Here is a 22666-nt window from a genome sequence, read left to right as displayed (position 1 = left end):
AGATATTCGTTGCCTTTCCTCCATCTTCTTTCTCTATTTAATTTTTGTAGTTGTGGAAATCGGTCTAGAGTTTATTTAAATATAAGGGCTTTTTTTTTCTTTCAAGAATTAAGTTGAGAGACGGCTCATTCATGTTGGTCAACTTACGCGTATTCTAGAGCTTGGGATGAGATCAAAGACTAGTCCCATTTACTTTTATGATTCCTTTTGTATTATTAAGTAATTTTTAAAATATGATTTTATGAAAGTAATAATTATTTTTAAATTGTTATTAAAAAGCATAATTTATATAATGAAAATAAAAAGGAAAAATAGAAGAAAATGAAAGAGATTGGGGGCAATATATATTATCTAATTATACAACTAATATAAATTTAAAAAGATAATAAATATAATATTTCATATAGATTTAATTAAGTTTTATATATCTTTCTATTCATAATTTTGTTTACAATTGCTTTTCTATATTATTTTTTTTTATTTAAATTTACTATTTAAAAATTTAAAATATTCTAATAGTATTAATTTACGTTGAAAATAAGCACGTATTTCTCGTATTCGTGACATTCGTTTAAGTCTTGCGTGTGTAGGTGTGTCATATTTCATCGTTATCTTCCCTCCATCTAGCAAAGTTGTGAGCTAACCAATTCATTCCCAAAATGATATCGAAACCATGCATATCTAGCACCGTAAGATCTACTAGTAGCACTTTATCTCCTATATGCACTTCTCGAGACTTACAGATTAGATTTGCAGTTATTTTATCACCTAATGGTGTTTCTACACTTATACTCATGTCTCGAGGTTCAATTTTCCAATTATGCTTTTTGACAAAAGTTTGAGAGATAAAAAAATTTGTAGCACCAGAAAATCAAATAATACTAAAGCATAAGCAGAAGACACATAAATAGTACCTGAGACCACAGCATTAGACGCACGTGCTTTCTCGGTATTCATCATAGAAAACACCCTAGCTTGACTTCCTGACGTTTGTCCAACTTTCTGATTCTTATTTGGGAAGGGTATTTGATTCGTGGAACTTCCTGTCTCATGCGCATTAGGCTGAGTGAATGGCTTTCTAAAGCGTGAACAATTTGATCTCAAGTGACCATGTTGCCCACATAAAACACATGCTCCAGATAGCCAGCGACAATCTTCCATGCGATGGTTTCCAGAACAATGCGAACACTGCACAGACGAAGATGAATAATGTGAAGGCACATTTCTAGTGACTTGAGTCGTATTGCTCGCAAAAAAGGCTTTCTATTCTAGAATGAGTTTCGATTTCCTTCATTGGCACTTTGATGACTTCTTTTCTTCGAGTTCGCCTCATCAATCCTTCTCGTAATACCCAACTCCCTTTCAACCAATCGTGCATTATCAACCACCTCAATGAAAGTGTTAAACTCAAAAAAAAACCACAACTTGCCTAATGTGGGGACTCAACCCCATTTCAAATTTTCTCGCCTTCGTAATCTCACTTCCCATCCATGGTTGAACAAACTCTGTTAATTCCACAAACTGAGCTTGGTATTCGGTAACAGTCATATTTCCCTGTTTTTATGAATTCCATCTCTTTCTCTTGCCTCAAACTCTTGGGAAAGTAAGTGTTGTAAAAAGCTTTCTTAAATGTATCCCATGAGAGTGTACTTGTATCGCGCTCGTAAGTTTGCTTCTCCAACTCCCACCAGTCACTTGCATTTCCTTGTAACTGAAATATTGTAAATCGTATCATTTCCAAATCGTCACATTTGAGTACATCGAAGAACTTCTCTAACTCTTTTATCCACTTTTCAGTTTTTAACGGATCGCTGATACCATCAAAGTATGGTGGAGCCAATTTCTTGAATTCAGCAAACTTATTTGTCGGTGCATGCTGTTGTGCTATTCCTGACATAGCTTTGACGATAGCCTCAATTGTTACCGCTCTGGAGGTCTCCCCCTCCTCTTGACTTACAGGTCCATTTGGTTTATTGGTATCACGTCTTCTCCTTGTACGTCGTGCAAAACCGGTAAAAACTTCATCATCCATTCCTACATCATTAATACCATTGTTAAACCTTATGCTTTGATACCACTAAAGTTGTCACGCCCCGAACCGAGTCATGAGGCGTGCACAGTCGCTGCATGTCCTCCTAAAAACATTTAAAAGAAACATGCAAGGCTAACAATTTTCTTTACTAACTTTCTTAAACAAAACATCATCCATCTTTCATTAAACAAAAATCCTTTCAGCTACAATATGTTCTTGCCACCTCATCAAAAGTCCAAAAATACAAGGTGACAATGCTACCATCTTAAAGTTACAAAATACATCATTTTAACTTTCCCTTAATACACTATTCTAAGGCGAGGACTAACTTCCTTACCCAAAATGAACTCGATAACTAAGGTCTTCAATGTTCAGTAGCTTCTGATCCTTGAATTTTATCTTTCTCTGAAAAGGGGACCCATTAAAATGGGTGAGCTAAACTTGCCCAGTAAGAAAATCATAACCTCATTACAGCTGGATCAAGAGCCATTTAACTAAGTATAAAAAAATTAACCTTTATTCAAAATATAATACGTACTTTTAAAAACCAATATACTTTCTCTTTTATATAACTCTGGGATAGTGATAATGACTACATTATTGTGATAACTTATTACCATCAACCAGAACTTTAATGTCCTGCGTTGACTCATTATCCATCAATGAGGATTTAGGAGTCCTACATTGACTCATTAGCCATCAATTAGGATTTGGGAGTCCTACATTGACTCATTAGCCATCAATTAGAATTTGGGGATCCTTCATTGACTCATTAACCATCAACCAGACGTGACTATCACGCGTTAACTCATTACCGATACAAGCACTCGAGGCATTAATAACCATTATCAAATAAATAAGTACATAATCCTATCCAGAGTAATAAAATCATTCATGTATTATTCACATAATCAAATCCATACATATGTATCAATCTTTCACAAAGCATTTAGCATAGGCTTATCAAAAATACTTTATCAACTAGTTTCGCAAATCATTTCATAAATCACATTACCAAGTCACTTTATCAAATGTTTTATCAAATCCTTTTCATTCTCTTCCAATAACATTCAAATTTATACATAAACCCTAAATACCTTTTCTCATCTTCAAGTTTATCCAAAACCAAATAATTCATATTCATTTATTCTCTATTTTCTCTTCTCCTTCCTAAACAATAAACAACCTTAAATTATTCAACCATATCAAACAAATCAGCTTCATTATTTCTACCAGCAAACTCCATTTCATTTATAACCCTAATTCATCCATAACCTTATCAAATTCACCATTTACTTACCTTTAATTCAAATGAGCTGTTGATGAAGGAATTGATTTGTTGAAAGAGGTGATTTGTTGATGGAATGATGAAGAAGACGGACAGATGATTAAATGAAGAATGTTGTTGCTCGATGTTGAAGAAGAAGAAACTGCTGGAAGGATAGAGAAGACATAGGGAAATATCTCTGCTTAATTTCCTGCATACCCATTTAACAATGAGGGAGGTGATGATGTCGCATATCCTCATTGGCATCTTTAGATTTCCTTATCTTATCCAAAAAATCACATTACTTTATTATTATTATTATTATTATTTTAAATAACTTAGCTTTACTCTCTCTCTCTCCCTCTCCCTCTCCCTCTCCCTCTCCCTCTCCCTCTCCCTCTCCCTCATACAAAAAATGTTTAGATGAAAAAGAAGACAGATGATTAGATGAAGAATATTGCTACTCAATGTTGAAGATGAAGAAACTGCTGGAAGGATAGAGAAGACATAAGGAAATATCTCTACTTAATTTCCTGCATACCCATTTAACAACGAGGGAGGTGATGATGTCGCCTATCCTCATTGGCTTCTTTAGATTTCCTTATCTTATCCAAAAAATCACATTACTTTATTTTTATTATTATTATTATTTTAAATAACTTAGCTTTACTCTTTTTTTCTCTCACTCTCTCTCCCTCCTCTCTCTCTCCTCTCCCTCTCTTTCATAAAAAAATGTTTAGATAAAAAAAAAAGACAGATGATTAGATGAAAGTTGCTCGATGTTGAAGATGAAGAAAACTACTAGAATGATAGAGAAGAATAGAGAAATATATCTGCTTAATTTCCTACATGCTCATTTAATAACGAGGGAGGTGATGACGTGGTCTATACTCATTGGTTTCTTTCCTACATACTCATTTAACAACGAGGGAGGTGATGACGTGGTCTATACTCATTGGTTTTTTTAGATTCCTTATCTTATCCAAAAAAATCACATTACTTTATTTTTATTATTTAAAAAACCAGTTAACAATAAAGAAAACAATCTAGCAACCTTAAGATAGTTCCAACATATGTTCTCAACATAGTAACTAATGCATGTTCCAACTATTAAAGCTCTTTCAATATACTAACCAAATTCCCCACAAAGTCTACAGAAACAAAAAAATGCCACCTTCCAATAATTTATGATGTAGGCGAAGTATACATGCAAGGATCGACAAAAATATTCTTTGATAAGGAACCCATATGCACCCCTTTTAAAGGACTCATAGCAGTCCTCAAATCCAACCGTAATGATCAACTGTGTACATGGTTGAGTTTTTGTTTCACGAAAAAATGGGGAGCAGCTTCTATCAGCCAAGAAGGATCTATTGAGATAACATTCCGCATGTACTGGCGATCAGTGGAGACAATAGAATGGTATATAACCCACTTCGGGTTAACCCTGCAAGGAAATATTACACAATTTAGCAAGCCTACACAAAGTACCATTCTAAAATAACTGTTTATTGTAAGGACAGCCTGTTTGTTTACATAATTTAAATGAAAATGTTCCTACTTGTAGAAATGGAAGCAAATGATTTTTGTGTGACCGAAACAAATACTACAAGCAATTTTTTAGGGAATAGATAGTCAAATTAATGCTGAGCATGGATGGTCATACCTTAAATAAGATCTTTTTACAGTTTAGCATTTTAGTGGTAACAAATCAATCAACATTTTTTCTAGTAATTCAATTGTGTACAACAAGTAAAGATATAAGAGGACAGATCTTTTTCGTAGTAATAACTAACTTTCCTCTAAATAGGAAGAAAATGCCAACAACCATAAATCTAGTATAAAAATTTCATTTAGTTTACAGAACTATAAAGCAACAGCACAACTACCGTCTCATATGGAAAAATAGCGACCTTTTGTATTTTCTATTAAATAAATAGAACCATATGATCAATGATTCCAGCAGAAGCAACACAGGAGAATATTTGGAAACTAATATTTTATCACAATCAGTATGATCTCATTGGAAATTCATCAAAGTTATAATTGAAAATGACTTTTTATTCCGTTTGATATAAGATTTTTTCTGGATCATGATCATTATATTGTGATTTTATTGCTTCAGTTTGGTGTGCAAGTTATTTTATAGACTGATCAAAATTATACTTTATTTTTTGTTTAGTTTGGTATTGAGATTTTTTACTCAGATGAGACGATGATCCACATTGTGATTTTAACCAACATAACAAATTTTAATTTTTTTGGGATAATGATCAACACGTAAAAAGTGTATAACAAAACAGCGCACGCCCAATACATAATAGTAAGAATCCAAAAACCTGAATAGCACAGATGATGGGTGAATATAGACTTCTTGTGAACCTCTGAAGGTCTTATACATCTCATTGTGACTGGATGCCTAGTCAAAAACGTTCCAAAAGATATTAGTCATTAATATTTCTAAGTTATAGGTGTTGTTGTGCCAATAAATAAACATAGAAGATGTGTTTGTTGAAAAGTTGTGCTCACATCTAAACGACAAGCATTAGCAAAGCATCCTGCAATAACGGCCTTCCTCACTACCTGAAAGCAAAAATATTATGTTTGTGAATCATTAGTGTAAAGAGTATGTGATTGGGGATATAGATAAACTCCTCATTTTAACCAACCTCCATGTCTGTATCGCATGATTTTAGCACTACACCGATACGATGTGCTATTCTTCTGAGTTGTTCTCTGATCTCAATAACTTTTCTCTGCACACATAATGTAGAGTTCTTCTATAAGTTCATCAAACTGGAAACTTCAAAGAATTATCTCGCAGCATATGGCTTTAGGACAAACTGTCACTAAGGTTAAGTGATTTCTCATTGCAGTCAAAATCGATTATTGAATGAAAAGTAATAGTGCCTCCTTCTTGCTTAATGTGTCTACTTTGATCTTTGACAATTTTCAATGAAGTGTATATTCATTAGTTGGGAGACTGATACAAGGGATCATTAGGGTTAGGTTTCTAACCCTAGAATAAGCTGACGGGTCAACGAAACCAAAGTCAGCAGTTCACATTTAATTCAGCAGAAATAAAGCAGTTAGCCAAAAGAAGGTTCAAGATCACTGGCGGGACAAGTGGTTAGTAACAGTTGGCGGAAAAGGAAGGTGAACAATAATACTTTGAATATAGTTCTGGCGGGAAAAAGAGTTAATAAGGAAATGGCGGGAGAATTAGTTGATGGCAGCAGTCTATTAATAAGGGAGTAGCGGCTAAGGATTGACATGTTTTTGGCAGATTGTTATCACTATCAAGATTCAACCTAAATCTTCTCTCCGTCTCTATTCTCATCTAAACCTATTCTCACTTCTATTCAATCACAATTTCAATTGCGGGGAATGTGCAATTGGAACTTCTACTCAACCTAATCTTCATTCTCACTATTCATTCAAGGTATAATACCTAGCTTTATCATTATCGCTGTTGAATTCTTATTTGAGCTATAACATTGGTATCAGACCGTAGTTCTTGGTAACCATGGTGGAAACGCGTATAGATAGAGAACTGGAGGACATTTGCAGCAGAAGCCAGGCGCAAGACAAAAGACTTATCGCACAGAGAGCGGTTTGGAGCGAATGGAAACAATGATGGCGTTGATGAGCGATGCGATGGGAAGGTTGAGTCCAGCGTCCGGTAGCAACCAGAATGAACCAAGAGGAGCAGAAGGCAGAGTGTTCCGAGGAGATAATCATAGAGACAGACGAAGAGCAGACGATAATCGGCATTGTGGTTACCATCAGGACGACCGTGATCATCGTGAACAAATGCACCAACCTTCGACGAGGCCGTCGAATATGGAATTTCCGAAGTCAATGGAGAGGAAGTCGATGACTAGATCTATGGAGTGGAATATTTTCTCAGATAGATCTCACGGCGGAAGACTCAAAACTGGAATATGCTTGTGCACACTTAAATAGAAGTGCTCGATGTTGGTTTAGCTCACATCTACAACATCGACTACCTGGAAGAGCAATGACATGGAACGAGCTGAAGGAGTTCATCTTGTAGGAATTCGGTCCAAGCGAGTCCGATGATCCGTTGGACAAGTGGAAGGACTTAAACCAAACGTCTTTTGTTAAAGAATATGGTAAGAAATATATCGATGTAATCTACAAGTTACCACACTTAAAAGAAAAATACTCCATCAAAGGGATATCTGAATGGTCTTTTAGGAAAAATAGCTAATCCATCCAATATGTATCCAAAAGCCGATTTCACTATCCGAGGCTATGGGAATGACAAAATTACAGGAGAAAACTAATCAGCACGAAGCCGTGTGTGATTCCTTAGTTCGAAGAGGTTATTTAGCTAATATGCCCATAATTATCATATTAAAATAAATCAAATATATTACAGTATATTCTACAATAACTAGGCATATAAAATATTAAGGAAGTTGGATGATATTGTCAAAGCATCTTGCAAAGGAAAAGCAACAATTTGAGGTCAAAATTGCCCGGTTTTTTCAAATCAAGAGGATCGCATTAATCGCTAGGTGCAATTGTGGGTTGTTGACATGCTATTGTTTTATGCGAAAAATATCTATCATCAATGATAATTTATGAAGTCGTGCACAGGATATACTCACCATGGCATTGTAGTTCACAAAATTCTTATGACACCATTTTGAGGATTTATTGGACTGAAGAAACCCCTTGTAGACATTCAGGAAAGTTACATGATCACCCTACAAGTTATTACAATCAACAAAGAATAATGCATTCAGAAAGTGAAATATCATATAGAATATGAACGGCGCTATAATGAATCGTGTGTCTATAAAACATCAAATACAAAAAGAAATATGTAAAGCAACATAAGACATTAAACACACTTTGAATTTGAGTCCTGCAAAGTGTTTTCAAAATGAAGCTATAATCATGTGCCATGCATATAGAAAGAAAACAAGAGAATGGAAGAATACTTCATAGACAGTATGTCGTATGGATGAATATATTATTTCTGAATAAATTGAAATTGTGTTACATCATTCTAATTTAAATGGTAGAGAGAATAACTGAAGAAATAAAGGTGAGATTTGATTTGCAAAATTCAAAATCAATTGCAGATTTAATTCAAATCAGATCTCAATCAAAATAATTTGATATGCTAATTGCTTCGTATTTCCTTAGAGTTTACGAGAGTTTATCTCACTAGAGAAATATATAGTGTTCAAGACGGATCTATTGATGAGTTGTTTTTTTTAGTTGAAATAAAATAGAACTAGCATTACACCGTATAGTCATGGTCCCCGCTTAAACTCAAAACGCTTTCAGATGGAAAATCAAACCCGTGACTTTTTGGTCTTTTAAGCCGACTCTTACCACTGGACTACCTTGGTGGGTTCTACTGATGAGTTGTTATAAGGTGAGTGACGAGAGTCGATGGGCTGCGGCTCAATATATTTATTTTCTTTATCACGTGAATAAACCATATATGTCATTGGCAATGTTTTATATCCAATTTCTTGTTAAAAGATACGATATGTCATTAAAAAATGATGTAGCGCAAAAGGGAAGCTCAAATGCATGGTGCGCCACTGAATTTTTCTTGAAGAAGCACACAAGACTACACAGCCCAACAAGAGTTATGTGCAGTTTTCCAAAATGTGTACACTATATTTCATTTTTGTGTACTCCAAATTTAAAGCATGCTTTATGAGGAAGGTAACGTAATACTGGAAGAGAAAAAACAAATCAGGATAATGAGATATTCCACAATTCCGACAATACCTCAGAAGCAGCAAACCTCAGCTTGGCTTCATCCATCCCCTTTTGCTGCCCTCGACCTGAAACCCAGATAGACTACAAAAAAGGTTAACAATTCACAGAGAATACATTACAAAGTCAACTCTTTCCCAACTTATTAGGATCAGTATATAGTCAATGTATAACTACAAATGGTAAAATTCTAATCAGTTAAAAAATGAGAAATATAAGTTATATTAGTCACCTGAATAGAGAGCACAGCAGCAATAGTGATAATTTCCTCAGAACAGCCAAATTCACTAGAAGCCAATATCATCTTCGAGATCATTGGATCCTAAACACAAGAAGAAGATTACTAGGTTACTAACTAAAGAATGTATCTGTTCCTTATTCTTTTTTTCAAGCTTTTGGTCACATCTCATGAGGAGACCTGAACGTTGGATAGCCACAAAATGAAATGTAATACTGCAGTATACCAAGGGGATTTCAGCAATTTGGAACCCGATAGGTGAAGTAAGTTTGGCATCATCATCGATGACTCCAAGTGAATACAGTATTTCAAGTGCTCTGATCATTGCCTCGGGAGTTGGAGAAGACAACCAATCAAAGCCTAATATATTGTCAACTCCCAATGCCTTTAACTGTAAGATATAAAAGTTTATTAAGATATATATGCAGAGACTTTCTAACATTACTCCTCATAAAATAAATCCAATAACTAAAAACACAAAAGCAAAAGAATAAGGATGCAGTTCATAAAACTGAACATTAAGTGTTAAAATAATAAATTCTGTATTTTAAGTGTGAGTGAGTCAGTTTCTGAGATTAATCAAATGATAATATCTAAAAGTATACAGTATGTAAGTTGATTTGATAAACTGGGTGGCTAATGTCACATAAAGAATTTAAAAGATTAACCCTTAATGATAATTTGATTAATTATCACAAGTTAAAGTTGACTTTTGAGGCTCTTAATAAATTAACGAGTTAAGTCATTCATAGTTGACAGAATTAAGCTAGATTTTTTTGTTTAATTATGTTTAATCAAATAATTATGTGATTTTAGATGACAGTTATCAAATAAACTTAGTTCAATAAGCAGTTAATCATTTAGATTAAGTGATAATATGTGTTATCAAACACCGCCTATAACTTACCAGTCTCAAGAAAAATATTATAAAGTACTTTTCTACTCATAAATCATAATAGATTTTTCATAAATACATAGATCAGCATGTCTATATACAATAATTCTGAGTTGGTTATTCAATTAGCTGAAATTCTCTCGAGAATTTCCTTATGACAAAATCCGACTAACAAGGGCTATAATAGATGGGATTATGATAAAAAAAAAATATATGCAAAAATTCAATTCTAATTAATAACGCACTAATTCTCGTTAATAACGCCATGATTTTAAGTGGGGGTCATGACTTTGAGTTATCGTGCTAGCCTCTTCCAAGGAATAAACCCTGGTCGAAAAAATATAACATGAATGTATAGGAACACACAATGAATGTAGCAATTAGACATGATTTTAGCATATTTTCATTTTACCTGAATAACAGTGGACACAAGGTTCGCTCTTTGCATCTCTGGTATCCCCTCATTAGACATTTCATTCAAAAAATACTCTTCTGTGTACAGTCTGGTCATGGAATTATAAATTATGAAAGTCAATTCAACAATATAATATGAAGAATTTAAAGAAAATAAATGCACACTATTTTGTATGCAATCTACAAATAGCTTAGAAATAGAAAACAACTTAGCAATTTAAATATCTATAAACATCACAAGACCACTTTGGATTATCATACTCTGAAAAAGTCCCAATATCTAAAACAGCCATCTAAACAGGGTAGTTTACCTATAGCATTTTCCCGGGCGTACCCTTCCAGCTCTACCAGCCCTTTGTTTAGCAGATGCCTTGGATATTGGTGCAATCACTAAGTTTTCAATATCTGATATCTGTCCGATGGTAGAAAAACGTATTGGTAATGTAAACTTTAACAGACGCGGGTGGGCTGGTAAATAAAAAATATACACTGAAACTGTCACATTAAATAGATTCCTGAATCATGATAGATTGAAAACTCATAATCACATTAACCTAATGATCTTCTTCATCTGAATTTGAATAAACATCCTTACAACAATGCTAATGTAGCTTCATATGAAACTAAGCAACATAAAGACACTACCATAATGTTAAGCCCAAGAATCTAAGAAGGAGCAAGTTCTAACAGGACACTTATTTTCTTTAATGTTAAAGTTTATATTAATAAAGTTATCACAAAGGAAACTTTTAATAATCCAACGAGTGTTAAATCTTCGACACCTGACCCCACCGTTTACTAAACAACTCAAACATAACATGTGGAATTGGTATTATCATGACTCATTTTCGTGACAAGACAATTGTAAATAGATTTGTAGAGCAGAAGATACCGGGTTGTAATATCGTTGTTTAGAGAACCCACTGTCAACAACATAGACAATACCCTACAAAGACAAAAACAAAAGGACTCAAAAGCATTAAGAGACTGAACTGCATTTCCTTCCAAGTTTACATGAAGCCATATAACATCTGAAAAGTATTCAAATTATGCACTAAACACATTCTCATGCATGTGTTTGTGGAATTTTTATATATATATTGCAGTAATATCAAACTAGGCTCATTACAAAAAATACACTTGAAGAGACATTAACTCCAAGAGTTTGGAATTGTGTGTCTTCCCAACTCCAAAAGACTTATTAATGTTTATCTAGCATGTTGATCTACCATTTATTTAGCATCTTTTGTATTGTCTATAAATTGTAGCATCCTTTGTAAGAGTTAATCTGTCCAAATATAAGAAGAAATACATCTTCGCTATTAAAATAAAATAAAAATGTATACTAATTTTTCACATTCACCAGGAAGAAATCGAGCCAACAAAGGACCCTTTGGTCCATATCTTGTTTGGGTCAATCTCATTTGAAGGTAGGGTATCTCAAACTGGCCCGCCAACAAATTTTAGTGCCCATTTCAGTTTCGAGCCAAAGAATCAAACATTCAAATGTTTTGGCATCACCTCCGCATACACTCAGAGTAGTCACTCTATAAACTTCATAACCGACTATATCAATTCAGCGGTAAACTTCATAACTGACTTTATCAATTCAGTGGTTGTTGTTCTGTTGACACTCAACAACACCATTGTGCAAGACTTTTGACATCAACCCTCTTTCGGTGATCGTTCTCAAGACACTCTTTTCGAGTTGAATCGGGATATTTTTGAATTTTACCTACCTTGAGGAGGAGTGTGGAAATATCAAACAACACCTTTCCTTTCCAAGAGGGGTTAACTCCAATTGGTTGAAGTTGTGTGTCTTCCCAACAAAAGGCTTATTAATGTTTATCCAAGAAGTTCTTCTACCATTTAGTTAGCACATAGTTGTCAATAGCGTATAGCACTCAATAGCGTCAAAGTTGTTCATGGCTATAGCGTAACGAGGACCATTTGAAAGTGAAGCATAAAAAACATATAAATATCAAAGATAAAACATAACAAAAATATAAGTTCAAAACATAAAAACCATCAATTCTTAAACTAGAAAAAAGTTCAAAATATAATCTAAATTCATTGTCATTATTTTCTTCATCAAGATCGAGATCATCTTCTTCATTCGAAATGCTCAGCATCAATCTCTTCATCAAAATCAAATTTATCTTCTTCATCTAAAAGATCAAATGTGTTAGATGTTCCTATTAATCTTTTCCCCCTAGACTTAGATGTGATTGCTTCTTAAAGGTGTAGATGAAGTTGTATTTGAGGTCCCTATGGATTTCCTCAATGAATAAGGAGCTTCATCAACTTCAACAATATCGGCTACATCTTGCCAAGTCAAATCATCACCATCATGAACTAAGTCATGCTCTTCTTCATTTAGTATCCCTAGCAATCATTCGTTATCATCAATTGGTTCACTTAATATGATAGGATTGATGATATCACGATAACAATAAGAATAGAAAAGGAAATGTTGAAAGAGGAAAAAAGAGAAAAGAAGAGAAAGAATAAAAGGCTAGAGAGAAAAGCAATAAGAGAAGAAAAAGAAACGTACAAAGAAGAGGAAAAGACAAAAGAAAAATTGAATTTAAATAAGTGAGAAAAATTTGGGGAGATGAAAAGTTTAGGAGATAAAAATTAATATTGATTTTTTTTAATAAAGCGTCGCATTTTGGGTCAAAAGTTTTCATCGCTATATGAGCTATAGCGACAAAAGCGTGGCTGTTGCAAACTGCGTAGCCTATTGCGCCTTATAGCTACATATGGTCGCTACGCTATTCGCTATAGCTAGCGCTCGCTATTGACAACTATGATTTAGCCACTTTTGTAATGTATATAAATTGCATCATCCTTTGTAATAGTTATTAATACAAATATATGAAGAAAATCATCATTCCTAAAAAGAATTCTACGTATACGAAATTAAGGTAACTGGCAATTTGTTAGCATGTATTCCTTCATCCCATGCCCATTTGTTTAAAACTCATTGTTTTATGCAGAATTTTAGAGCCGTTTGTATAATTAGCTTCTTAGATGAAAAAGAACCATTAAAGGGTATCTAGTGTATCTTTATGGAAAAAGTAAGTGATTGGATAGACAAGAGTATCAAAAATCATACATGTTATTCTATAACGAATAAGGGAGAAAAACCATGTTTGTCAATGGAGTATAGTATAAATATGCATTACCTCCAAAGTCAATGATGTCTCTGCAATGTTTGTACATATCACTACTTTCCTCTTTCCTCTTGGAGTAGGGGAAAATATAAGGTCCTAAAGAAATCAAACAGATGTATTAGAAAATTTTAAGAATCAAATAAGTGTAGAACTACACCTTTAAGATCTCCAACCTGATCAGCCCTTGGAAGACCTGAATATAATGGCAGAGGAACCAATCCTGGATGAAAGTATTAAATGCATTAGTAGAATGGTGGAGGGATGTGGCAACTAGAAGAGTCATAATCTCATGGAAGATGGTAAAAGCTATATTGTCTGTTCATATAAATTAGAAACAGTCAAGAATAAACATGGCTACAATAATTATACTTTTGTTTAGTGGCACACAAATACATATTGATACAACATTAGTGACTCAAAGTGTCAAGGACAAGAAAAAACATATCTATGAGTATTGTTATGTCCCATTTAGGGAATCACATATGGACTCTTTAGAAGTGTGAGGCTAATGGGTTATGACATAGACTCTCTACCAAAATGACATCATCATATACCTCATATTCTATCACTATTTGACCTTTGACTTCTTTTTTCTAGGGTATTGGAGCATGTAGGGTTAGGTTGTTACCTAAAGAAGATTTTGATTGTTGTGCTTCCTCCTCAAGTAAGTGAAGAACAGCTTCAATATCATCTTGACCAGTCATGAAAACGAGTATATCCCCCATTGGTTCCTACCATTCAGACATATATCCGTTACTAGTCTTGCAGCATAAAATAATAAATTTGAGAGAATACTTTTTGAATAAGGATATCAGTTATCAATAGACAACTTGAAACTCTGAAAGAAAAGGGGAATCTTGGGTGTCTCCTTGCCTGTTTATGAATTGACATAACAGTTGATACAGCAGTTCGAACATAGTCAGAAACAGGTTCTTCAATATAAAAGATCTGAACATTAAATCCTCTTCCCTGAAAGATGGAGAAAATTAGCATAGCCAGTCTGATTAGGTTACCCACCACCAACAATAGTGCATTAAATTCTCAAAATTATGAAATAAGATTTATAAAACAAACATGCTTGATGCCATCACCCTACCTCAACCGACAGAATTGCTGGCTCTGGGTTCGGCTCTTGCTTCTCACCTTCTGGCACTGTGTGCTTTTTCCTATTTCCCAATAGATATAAGATGCTTAATATTTTGATCAGATTTGTGTTCTTCCCATAAAATAAAACTATTTATTGTTCTCTGTAAAGGTACCAACTAAGACCTTGTTAATTTGCATGGGATTATGAACTGATTTATTATTGAAAATAGAATGTTCTGTACATTGAGTGAAATTAATGAAATGAAGTGTCTCCATAATAAGTGTTTTTTGTTGGCAAAAATAGTAAGTCTTCTAGTTTATTTCAGTTTCATAACAAAGCAAACTAGATGTCAAACAAATTATTTTATAGAAGTTTGAGGATAACAGGATTATGAGGAGAATCAGATTCTTCCAAGCAAGGCCTGATATTCATTTATCACATCCACAACAGTAAGGAAGTTTTATGTATTCAGGTCAGAACAACATATGGGAGATGAAGAAAAGGAAAAAAAGTATCTAACAACTCTAATAGGAATGACAATGATGCCATTAACAACATTTCATGACAAGAATTTGCATTCTTTCGTTTTCATTTTTGGTGTCCTATTCTTCCATTGTTTTACGGAGGTGGTCAGATAAATTCCTGCAAACCTACAGATTTATGAAAGTTTCACAAATTCAACAGATATGAAAGGAAAACATGAAAAATGAGAAGGAAAAACCTTATACGGAAGAAGGCAGCCATGGATTTAGCCTCGATTGTAGCTGATGATATAATCAGGCGGAGTTCAGGTCGGCGCTTTTGGATCTTGAATTAGCACGTATGGTCAGAATGAAACTAGCAAATCGAAAAAATAAATTTGGAATGGCACAAGTATCATTATTAAAGTACCTTTTTTAGCAGACCAAGTAAAACATCTGTTGCAAGGGATCGCTCATGAGCTTCATCTACTATTATGACACTGAAAGAATGATAAAGATATCACAAAATAGCGAGAGCAAATTATTATGAGGTTATTTCCAATCTCAAAGCAAAAACAGACCAGACCATGTTGATTACTACTAATATATAGAGCAGAAACAAAGAACTGCTCAAGAAAGGTATTCATAAATCGATCTTGAAAATGAATGGAAGTTGCACTATTGAAATATCAAATATAATATGAACATTTGTATATGATGCTCTTTCCAAAACGAGCATACCTATCTTCACATATATGATATATGCACACATTAACTAACAAAACCATAGAGAGAAAGAGACCTGTATTTAGTTAATAGTGGGTCGTCCATCATTTCCCTCAATAAGACACCATCAGTAAGAAACTTAATTCTTGTAAAATCCTGCGCTGCCAAAAATTGTACTCTATGCATCACTTTGTGAGGTCGGCAGAAAGAATAATTGGACAATAAACAAATGAAGGGAACACCAATGACCAAACAGTGTGTTTTTCTTCATTTATTTAAAGATGCAGTTTATGATCATGTTCAAATGAATTCTCACTGTATTTGTGAGATCTTCAAATCGAATGGTATAACCAACTTCCTCTCCAAGCTTGACGCCCATTTCTTCAGCTACCCTCGAAGCTACCGACTGTGATATAGTAATCAGAAATTAATACAAACTTTAGAATCTGCATTATTTGGTAATGAAATTCGTCCAGGAAGAAAGAAGGATAGGCCAAAAGGAACCAACATATACCTCTCAGGAGACAATAAGCCTGTGTTAACAGAAGATAATGCATGCTAAACACTAATGAGCTTATTTGGACACAATCTTTATTTTTTGAATTATAACTCTTGTATATGTGAACATCATTTGCAGTATCTTATTCTCAAATTTAAATTAAAGTATGCTGATATAATATCGAAAATAATAAACAACTTAGGCTTGTTTGTTATCGTTTACTATCCCATCAACAATCATCTTTCATCCCATCGTTCAACTCACCAAAATACCCTTAGTTTATTATTGACACTTTTCAGATACTAAATACTAAAGGTATTTTGGTCATTTAACCCAAATAAACAACTTTGCCATCAAACAAGATTTAAAAGAAAAAACAAAATAACCCCAGATCAAACAAGCCTTTGATCTCAATCATAGTAAATAATCACCAATCATATAGAGTAAAAATGCTTGACTTGGAAGAGATAATAGCTAAATATGAGGCTAGAAGATTAACTATTGTCAGTATAGAATCTTCAAATTTTCAAAGATCTCATCTTTTCTGCATTGGCATGTGTATGCATATCATTATACTATTAATCTTAGAAATAATTATCACTCTTCAGGATATACATATCCATCCAAAATCTTATCTTCTTTATGACAAAAGGAAGATATTTGCACTGAATCCTCACAGAGGAATTGAAGTTCCAGAACATAGCAATGAATTGCTTCTATCAATGCTTATCAGCCCAAATTCACTATAACAACCCAGTTACATAATAGTCAAAAGGAAAAGTGTGTTCATAATGATCAACATGTTATCAAATGATAAACAGATGTGAATGTGTGCATTAGACCTCCACAATAGAAACAAACCTGGACAGCCAGTCGTCTTGGCTGAGTACAAGCAATCACATACCCTCCATCAGCCCAACCAGCTTCTTTGAGGTACTACAATTTGTCAACAAAAAAGAAGCCCCCAATTGAGAATCTGTCTACTTAGAGGATGTACGAGTAAGAAGTCCAAATCCCTTAAATAAGATCCCAATAACTCAGACTAACGAATAAAAAGAATAGAGTATTCTAATAAATGTACAAGAGTCTTACTAAGAAGTGTCACTAGTTCAATTTTCCAGTACAAGACCAATGAAATAAAAATGGAACAAACTTTAACAAAAGATATCAGTTTCAGCCCCCATATTATTTCTGAGTCAGTCAATCAACAACTTAATCATTTATTTTCTTAAGTTAGAAGGTCTCAACTTCACACTAGTTCTTCCTTCAATCCTTCCTCATCCCAAATTCTTACATTATTGTATATTCTACTTGTTCATCAATCAACATAATGGGATAATTGGGGGATAGTATTAGCTTCTTAGAGGAGTTATAGACTAGTTCATAGCTACTACTAAGAGAAATAGCCTTATACACTAGATTTTCCCTTAAGGAAACTCTTCATCCGCGAACAAGAAGAACTATATGGAGTTCATTTGATGGAGGGAGAGAGAGAGAGAGAGAGAGAGAGAGCAAGAAAGTAAATGGAAATACTTGAGGAATTTGGGTGGTTTTTCCACTTCCAGTTTCTCCCACGACAATAGTCGTGCCATGGGTCTCCACCAGATAGAGAATAGCCTCTCTGTATTTGTAAACTGGTAGTGTCTGCCTTTGCTTCTCTATGTTCACGAAGCCTAATCTGCAATATACATGGCAAAGACAGCTTATAAGACATATGAATAGAAACAACGATCACGTTTGGGATTAGTAGAGAGAATTCAAGATACCGAGAAGAAGATGCGGAAGCCGCTGAACTCAGGAAAATGCCCGCTTCCTCGTCGTCGAGAAGGAGCGGCCTCTCGGTTCCCGGCTTCCAAAATTGAGCCATGAAAGAGTTGAGAGCTTAGCGGTCTTTTACCAATTGAAATAGCTTTCAGGAAGTTTGTATTGTTTGCTTCGATTCTAATACACATAGGGTTGTGAAAAAAAAAAAACACTAAAAAGATTTTGTACAATTAAAAATAAAATAATTTTAGTCAACCAACAATCTTATTTTTATCCACTTATAAATTTATTTTTCTCTTACCGAGCTTTATCAATTCATTTTAGACAAATAACAATATTATTTTTACCCACTTACCAACTCAATTCCGTCAAGTGACCAATATATTCTTTAATCCCTTTTTATAATTATTATAAATTTGCACCGAGTAAGATTTGAAACTTCAATCATTATATAAATTGAACACTTAACAATTACATCACTAAAGATTGTTGATTTCTTTTTATAAATTTATGTATGAATATATAATTGATATGACTAAAAATTATATATAAAGAAAGAATACACTTATACTCGACAATCCGAACACTTTGAAAATTAAGCATCATTATATATATATAGATTAGTTAGATAAAAAGTTGAACTTATATTTTTAAAACGTCATGCATTCATCAAATTTGATGTTGAATTTAAAATATAAAGTTTTATTAACCTAGTTGATTAAAGGGTTGTAATTATTTTGTTAGGTTGTGAGTTCGAAACATACATATATCATTTTTTATTTTATTTTTAACCGTTTTAAGTTTATGGGTGGGTGAACCCACAATCCGACCCAAGTATCCATTTACTCTAACATATATATATATATATATATATATATATATATATATATATCTAAATTAACCACAGCTCTCGACACGGTAATTCGGACACTTTGAAAATTAAGCATCATTATATATATATATATATATATATATATATATATATATATAACCCACCCCTAAATGAATTTGCAAAAGTAATCTTTTTTTTCAAAACTTGACCATTTTACCCTTAATATATATTTTTTTATATCCGTTTATTTCGCCTTTCCCTCCTCATTTATTAGTTCTTCTTTCTCTCTTTTCCCCCGGGTGACACGAACGTTCCCTATCCCTCCCCGACTCCCTGACTATCGTCGGACGTTTCCCCGCGAGCCCCGACTCCAGCAGCATCGCCGTACCATTAGACCATGACAGTAGCAAGCAAGGCGACTCCATCGAAATGGGTATGTTCTTTTGATGAAAACAAACTATAATTTGCTATTATATATTTGGTATTAGCTGAAATGTTTGTTATTAGCTGAAATATAAAGACCCAAAGTGTAGTTTGCGTCCACACGCAAAGTGCAATTTGCGTCCCATGGAAAATGAACTTCGCATTCCACGTAAATTGCACCTTGCGTCCACATTGTATTTTCCACTCCACTCACTTTTGTCAATTTCTATCAATTGCAGATCACAATTTATTTGTTAGTTATTTTGTCCTCTATGATGGAGAGTGAAAAGTTGATGATGGTGTTACTTCTTTTGTCTCAAGTTTATGTGTGGGTGTGACTCTATCAAAAAATACTACATATGACGAATTAACAGTGTTCTAAATGGCGGCCGAGGCAGCCGCCTAGGCGGTGCCTAGGCAGTAGGCGGTCCAACACCGCTCCGCCTATACATGAGGCGGTCAGATTATTTAATTATTTATTATTTTCAATTAATTAATTATTAATATTAATATATATATATATATAAATTTAATAAAAAAACTCTTTATCTCCCACTGTTTATTTAAATTTTGAAACGACTCTCTACATTCCAATTCATTTCTCTTCTTCATTTCTCTTCCTCATTTCTCTTCATCATTTCTCTTCTTCTTTTCCGTTTTTTTATCTCATTCACCTCACCTCCTTGATCATCTACATTTTCTTCGATCATCTACCTCTTCTTCAGTTCGTCTACATACTTATTTTTGTTAAATGTTACTATGTTAGAGAATATTAATTTGACTTTTTGGTAAAATGATAATTATAGAACATATTTATTATATTTATATTTATATCCACCGCCTAAGCACCGCCTAGGCACCGCCTAAGCACCGCCTAGGCACCCGAGGCAGTAGGCAGTCACTTACCGCTCCGCCACCGCCTACCGCCATTTAGAACACTACGAATTAACTAACATTGTCTATGATGTTATTCATGCAGACAAATTGAGATATGATTTAGTGTTAAAGTCAAGTATAATATGGTTTTGACAACTACTCCTCATGTTGTTATCAGGCTAGATAGGGATGTGTTGTTCTATGTAAAAGAAATTTCGAATTCACTCCTCTATGTGTCTCTTTAGTAGACAAGTTACTACCTTCACACCAAACTCAAGAAAGAAAAATACCAGGAGAGGAGGAGGTTCCTAATCTTGAAGAATTCCCTATATTTGAGCATGATATATTCCAAAGTCAAAATAACATATTAGTAAACCATGCAGTTGAAGGAGAATAAGGCCCTAGTTTGCGTCCGAGTGAATTGGTTACTAGTACCGTCGCTCATTCTTTTGCACCCCAAGAACCAATCACTTCTCATATGAGGAAAACATTCATCCATAGTGAGTGGCTTAATTCATATGAACCAATCGAGGTTGAAACACCTGCTTAATTAACCCTTGAAAGCGGATTGAAAGTGGATACGTTTTTTTAGGACAAAAAAGAACTTCAATTTAGGTTGCATAGACATGCGATGGCTAATCATTTTGAATTCAAAGTGGATAAGTCAACAAAAGATCTTTGGTTTGTGAAATGTGTGAATGAGAACTGCAAGTGGAGATTGCGTACTATGAAAGGAAAAATTCCAGGAGATGTTTGAGATTCGGAAATTAGTAAAAGAACACACATGCTCAATTTTGACGAAGCAAGAGGATGTGAGGCAAACACCATCATAGGTAATTGGGGAGTGCATCAAACGTAAGTACATGGACCATCACCATGACCACATGCCTAAGAAAATAATGGAAGACATGCAGACAATCTATGGGTTAAATCTGACTTATAATAAGGCTTGGAGGTTCAGGGAAAAGTCCTTAATGGCGGTGCGAGGAACTGTGGAGGATTCCTATGGAAAATTGTCATCATACATGTTCATGCTGGCGAAGAATAACCCAGGTACCATAACTGATATCCAGACGGATGAGCATGGCCACTTAATGTATATGTTAATGTTCATAGACGTCTCAATTAGGGGTTTTAGAAGCTATTGTCGTCATGTATTGTGCGTTGATGTCAGTTTTCTTAAGCACAAGGTTGAAGGTCAATTATTGGTTGCGATAACATTGGATGCGAATGAACAACTATTCTAAGATTGAATTTATGACTTAAATCATATTTTTTCAGATTTTACTTAACTGAAGCGTGGTGCAATGCATATGTAGAGACATGTTATCCAGTTTGCAATGAAGGTTCTTAGGATATTATAGAAAATATCAAGAAACGAGTGTACCTAAAACCCTCTATCAAGATTAAGAAATGACGGACAACAACAAAGCGTAGGCCATCACAAGGTGAGCCTCGTAAGAAATAGAGACAGTGCATCTCATGTGCCGGTTGATGCCATAATAGGGCAGCATGCTCAGTAGTGATGCATGCACCATCTACTGCAAGACAATCTAGTACACAACCTTCATAATCTATTGCACAACCTTTGGCATGAATAAAAAAATGTGTTTTAATAAATTGGAACTAATTTGTAGTTTAATGATCAAATGATTTGTAGTTTAATGCATTCATAAGTCCACATTTGGAAGGCTAGTGCGAACCCATGTACAGTATAAGCGACATCACAGACGTCTTTCCTTTTCCAGGTTTTCCTCTTGGCAAGATATACCTTTCGGAGGTGTTTCATATCTTTGTCAATACCCTTCAGGGTTGCTCTGAAGGACACATTTCCACATGGAAATTATAGGAACATCTCCATGTCCTCCACCATGCAGAAGATTTCCATACTTACCACCCTCATATTATCAGTTGCGAAGAGGTACTAGTAAATAAGGTATATGAGCCTCATCTTTCATGCATCCTCCTTATTAGAGCATTGGAGGAAACGGGCTTCAACCTCTATCACTCTAACCATCATTTTACCACTAAAATACTTTTGGACTAAGGGTGGACATTCTTCACCTTACTTGTTTTCCACCAAATGAAATCTGCCAAAGTAGAGGCATGTCACCAAGGCATAATCCTTCATGCCCTAGAAGACCTCCTCACCATTGACCAAAAACCTTATCTCTTTAGAATTTGAGCTGATTTTCCTGATTAGTATC

The 22666-nt window shown here is 34.3% G+C and overlaps 1 protein-coding gene across 1 annotated transcript; it reads right to left on the bottom strand.

Annotated features, from left to right (window-relative positions):
* Positions 1 to 4332: 4332 nt before the first annotated feature.
* Positions 4333 to 18492, bottom strand: LOC124935913 (probable pre-mRNA-splicing factor ATP-dependent RNA helicase DEAH9). The gene is made up of 23 exons (XM_047476352.1): positions 18331 to 18492; positions 18098 to 18242; positions 17426 to 17500; positions 16382 to 16471; positions 16142 to 16221; positions 15770 to 15839; positions 15600 to 15685; positions 14888 to 14957; positions 14665 to 14760; positions 14420 to 14522; positions 13965 to 14011; positions 13804 to 13887; positions 11508 to 11561; positions 10927 to 11027; positions 10614 to 10704; positions 9533 to 9697; positions 9301 to 9390; positions 9081 to 9152; positions 7937 to 8035; positions 5969 to 6055; positions 5829 to 5882; positions 5639 to 5718; positions 4333 to 4746 (listed from the first exon to the last, which is right to left on the bottom strand). The coding sequence occupies exons 1-23, from the start codon at positions 18429 to 18431 to the stop codon at positions 4599 to 4601; spliced, it is 2088 nt and encodes a 695-aa protein (XP_047332308.1). The 5' UTR covers positions 18432 to 18492; the 3' UTR covers positions 4333 to 4598.
* Between the last annotated feature and the right edge of the window lie 4174 nt (positions 18493 to 22666).

This window comes from Impatiens glandulifera, chromosome 4, assembly GCF_907164915.1.
Source record: "Impatiens glandulifera chromosome 4, dImpGla2.1, whole genome shotgun sequence".
NCBI classification, from domain to species: domain Eukaryota; kingdom Viridiplantae; phylum Streptophyta; class Magnoliopsida; order Ericales; family Balsaminaceae; genus Impatiens; species Impatiens glandulifera.
Note: the sequence above shows the minus strand (reverse complement) of the source record. Positions and strands in the feature narration are given on the sequence as shown.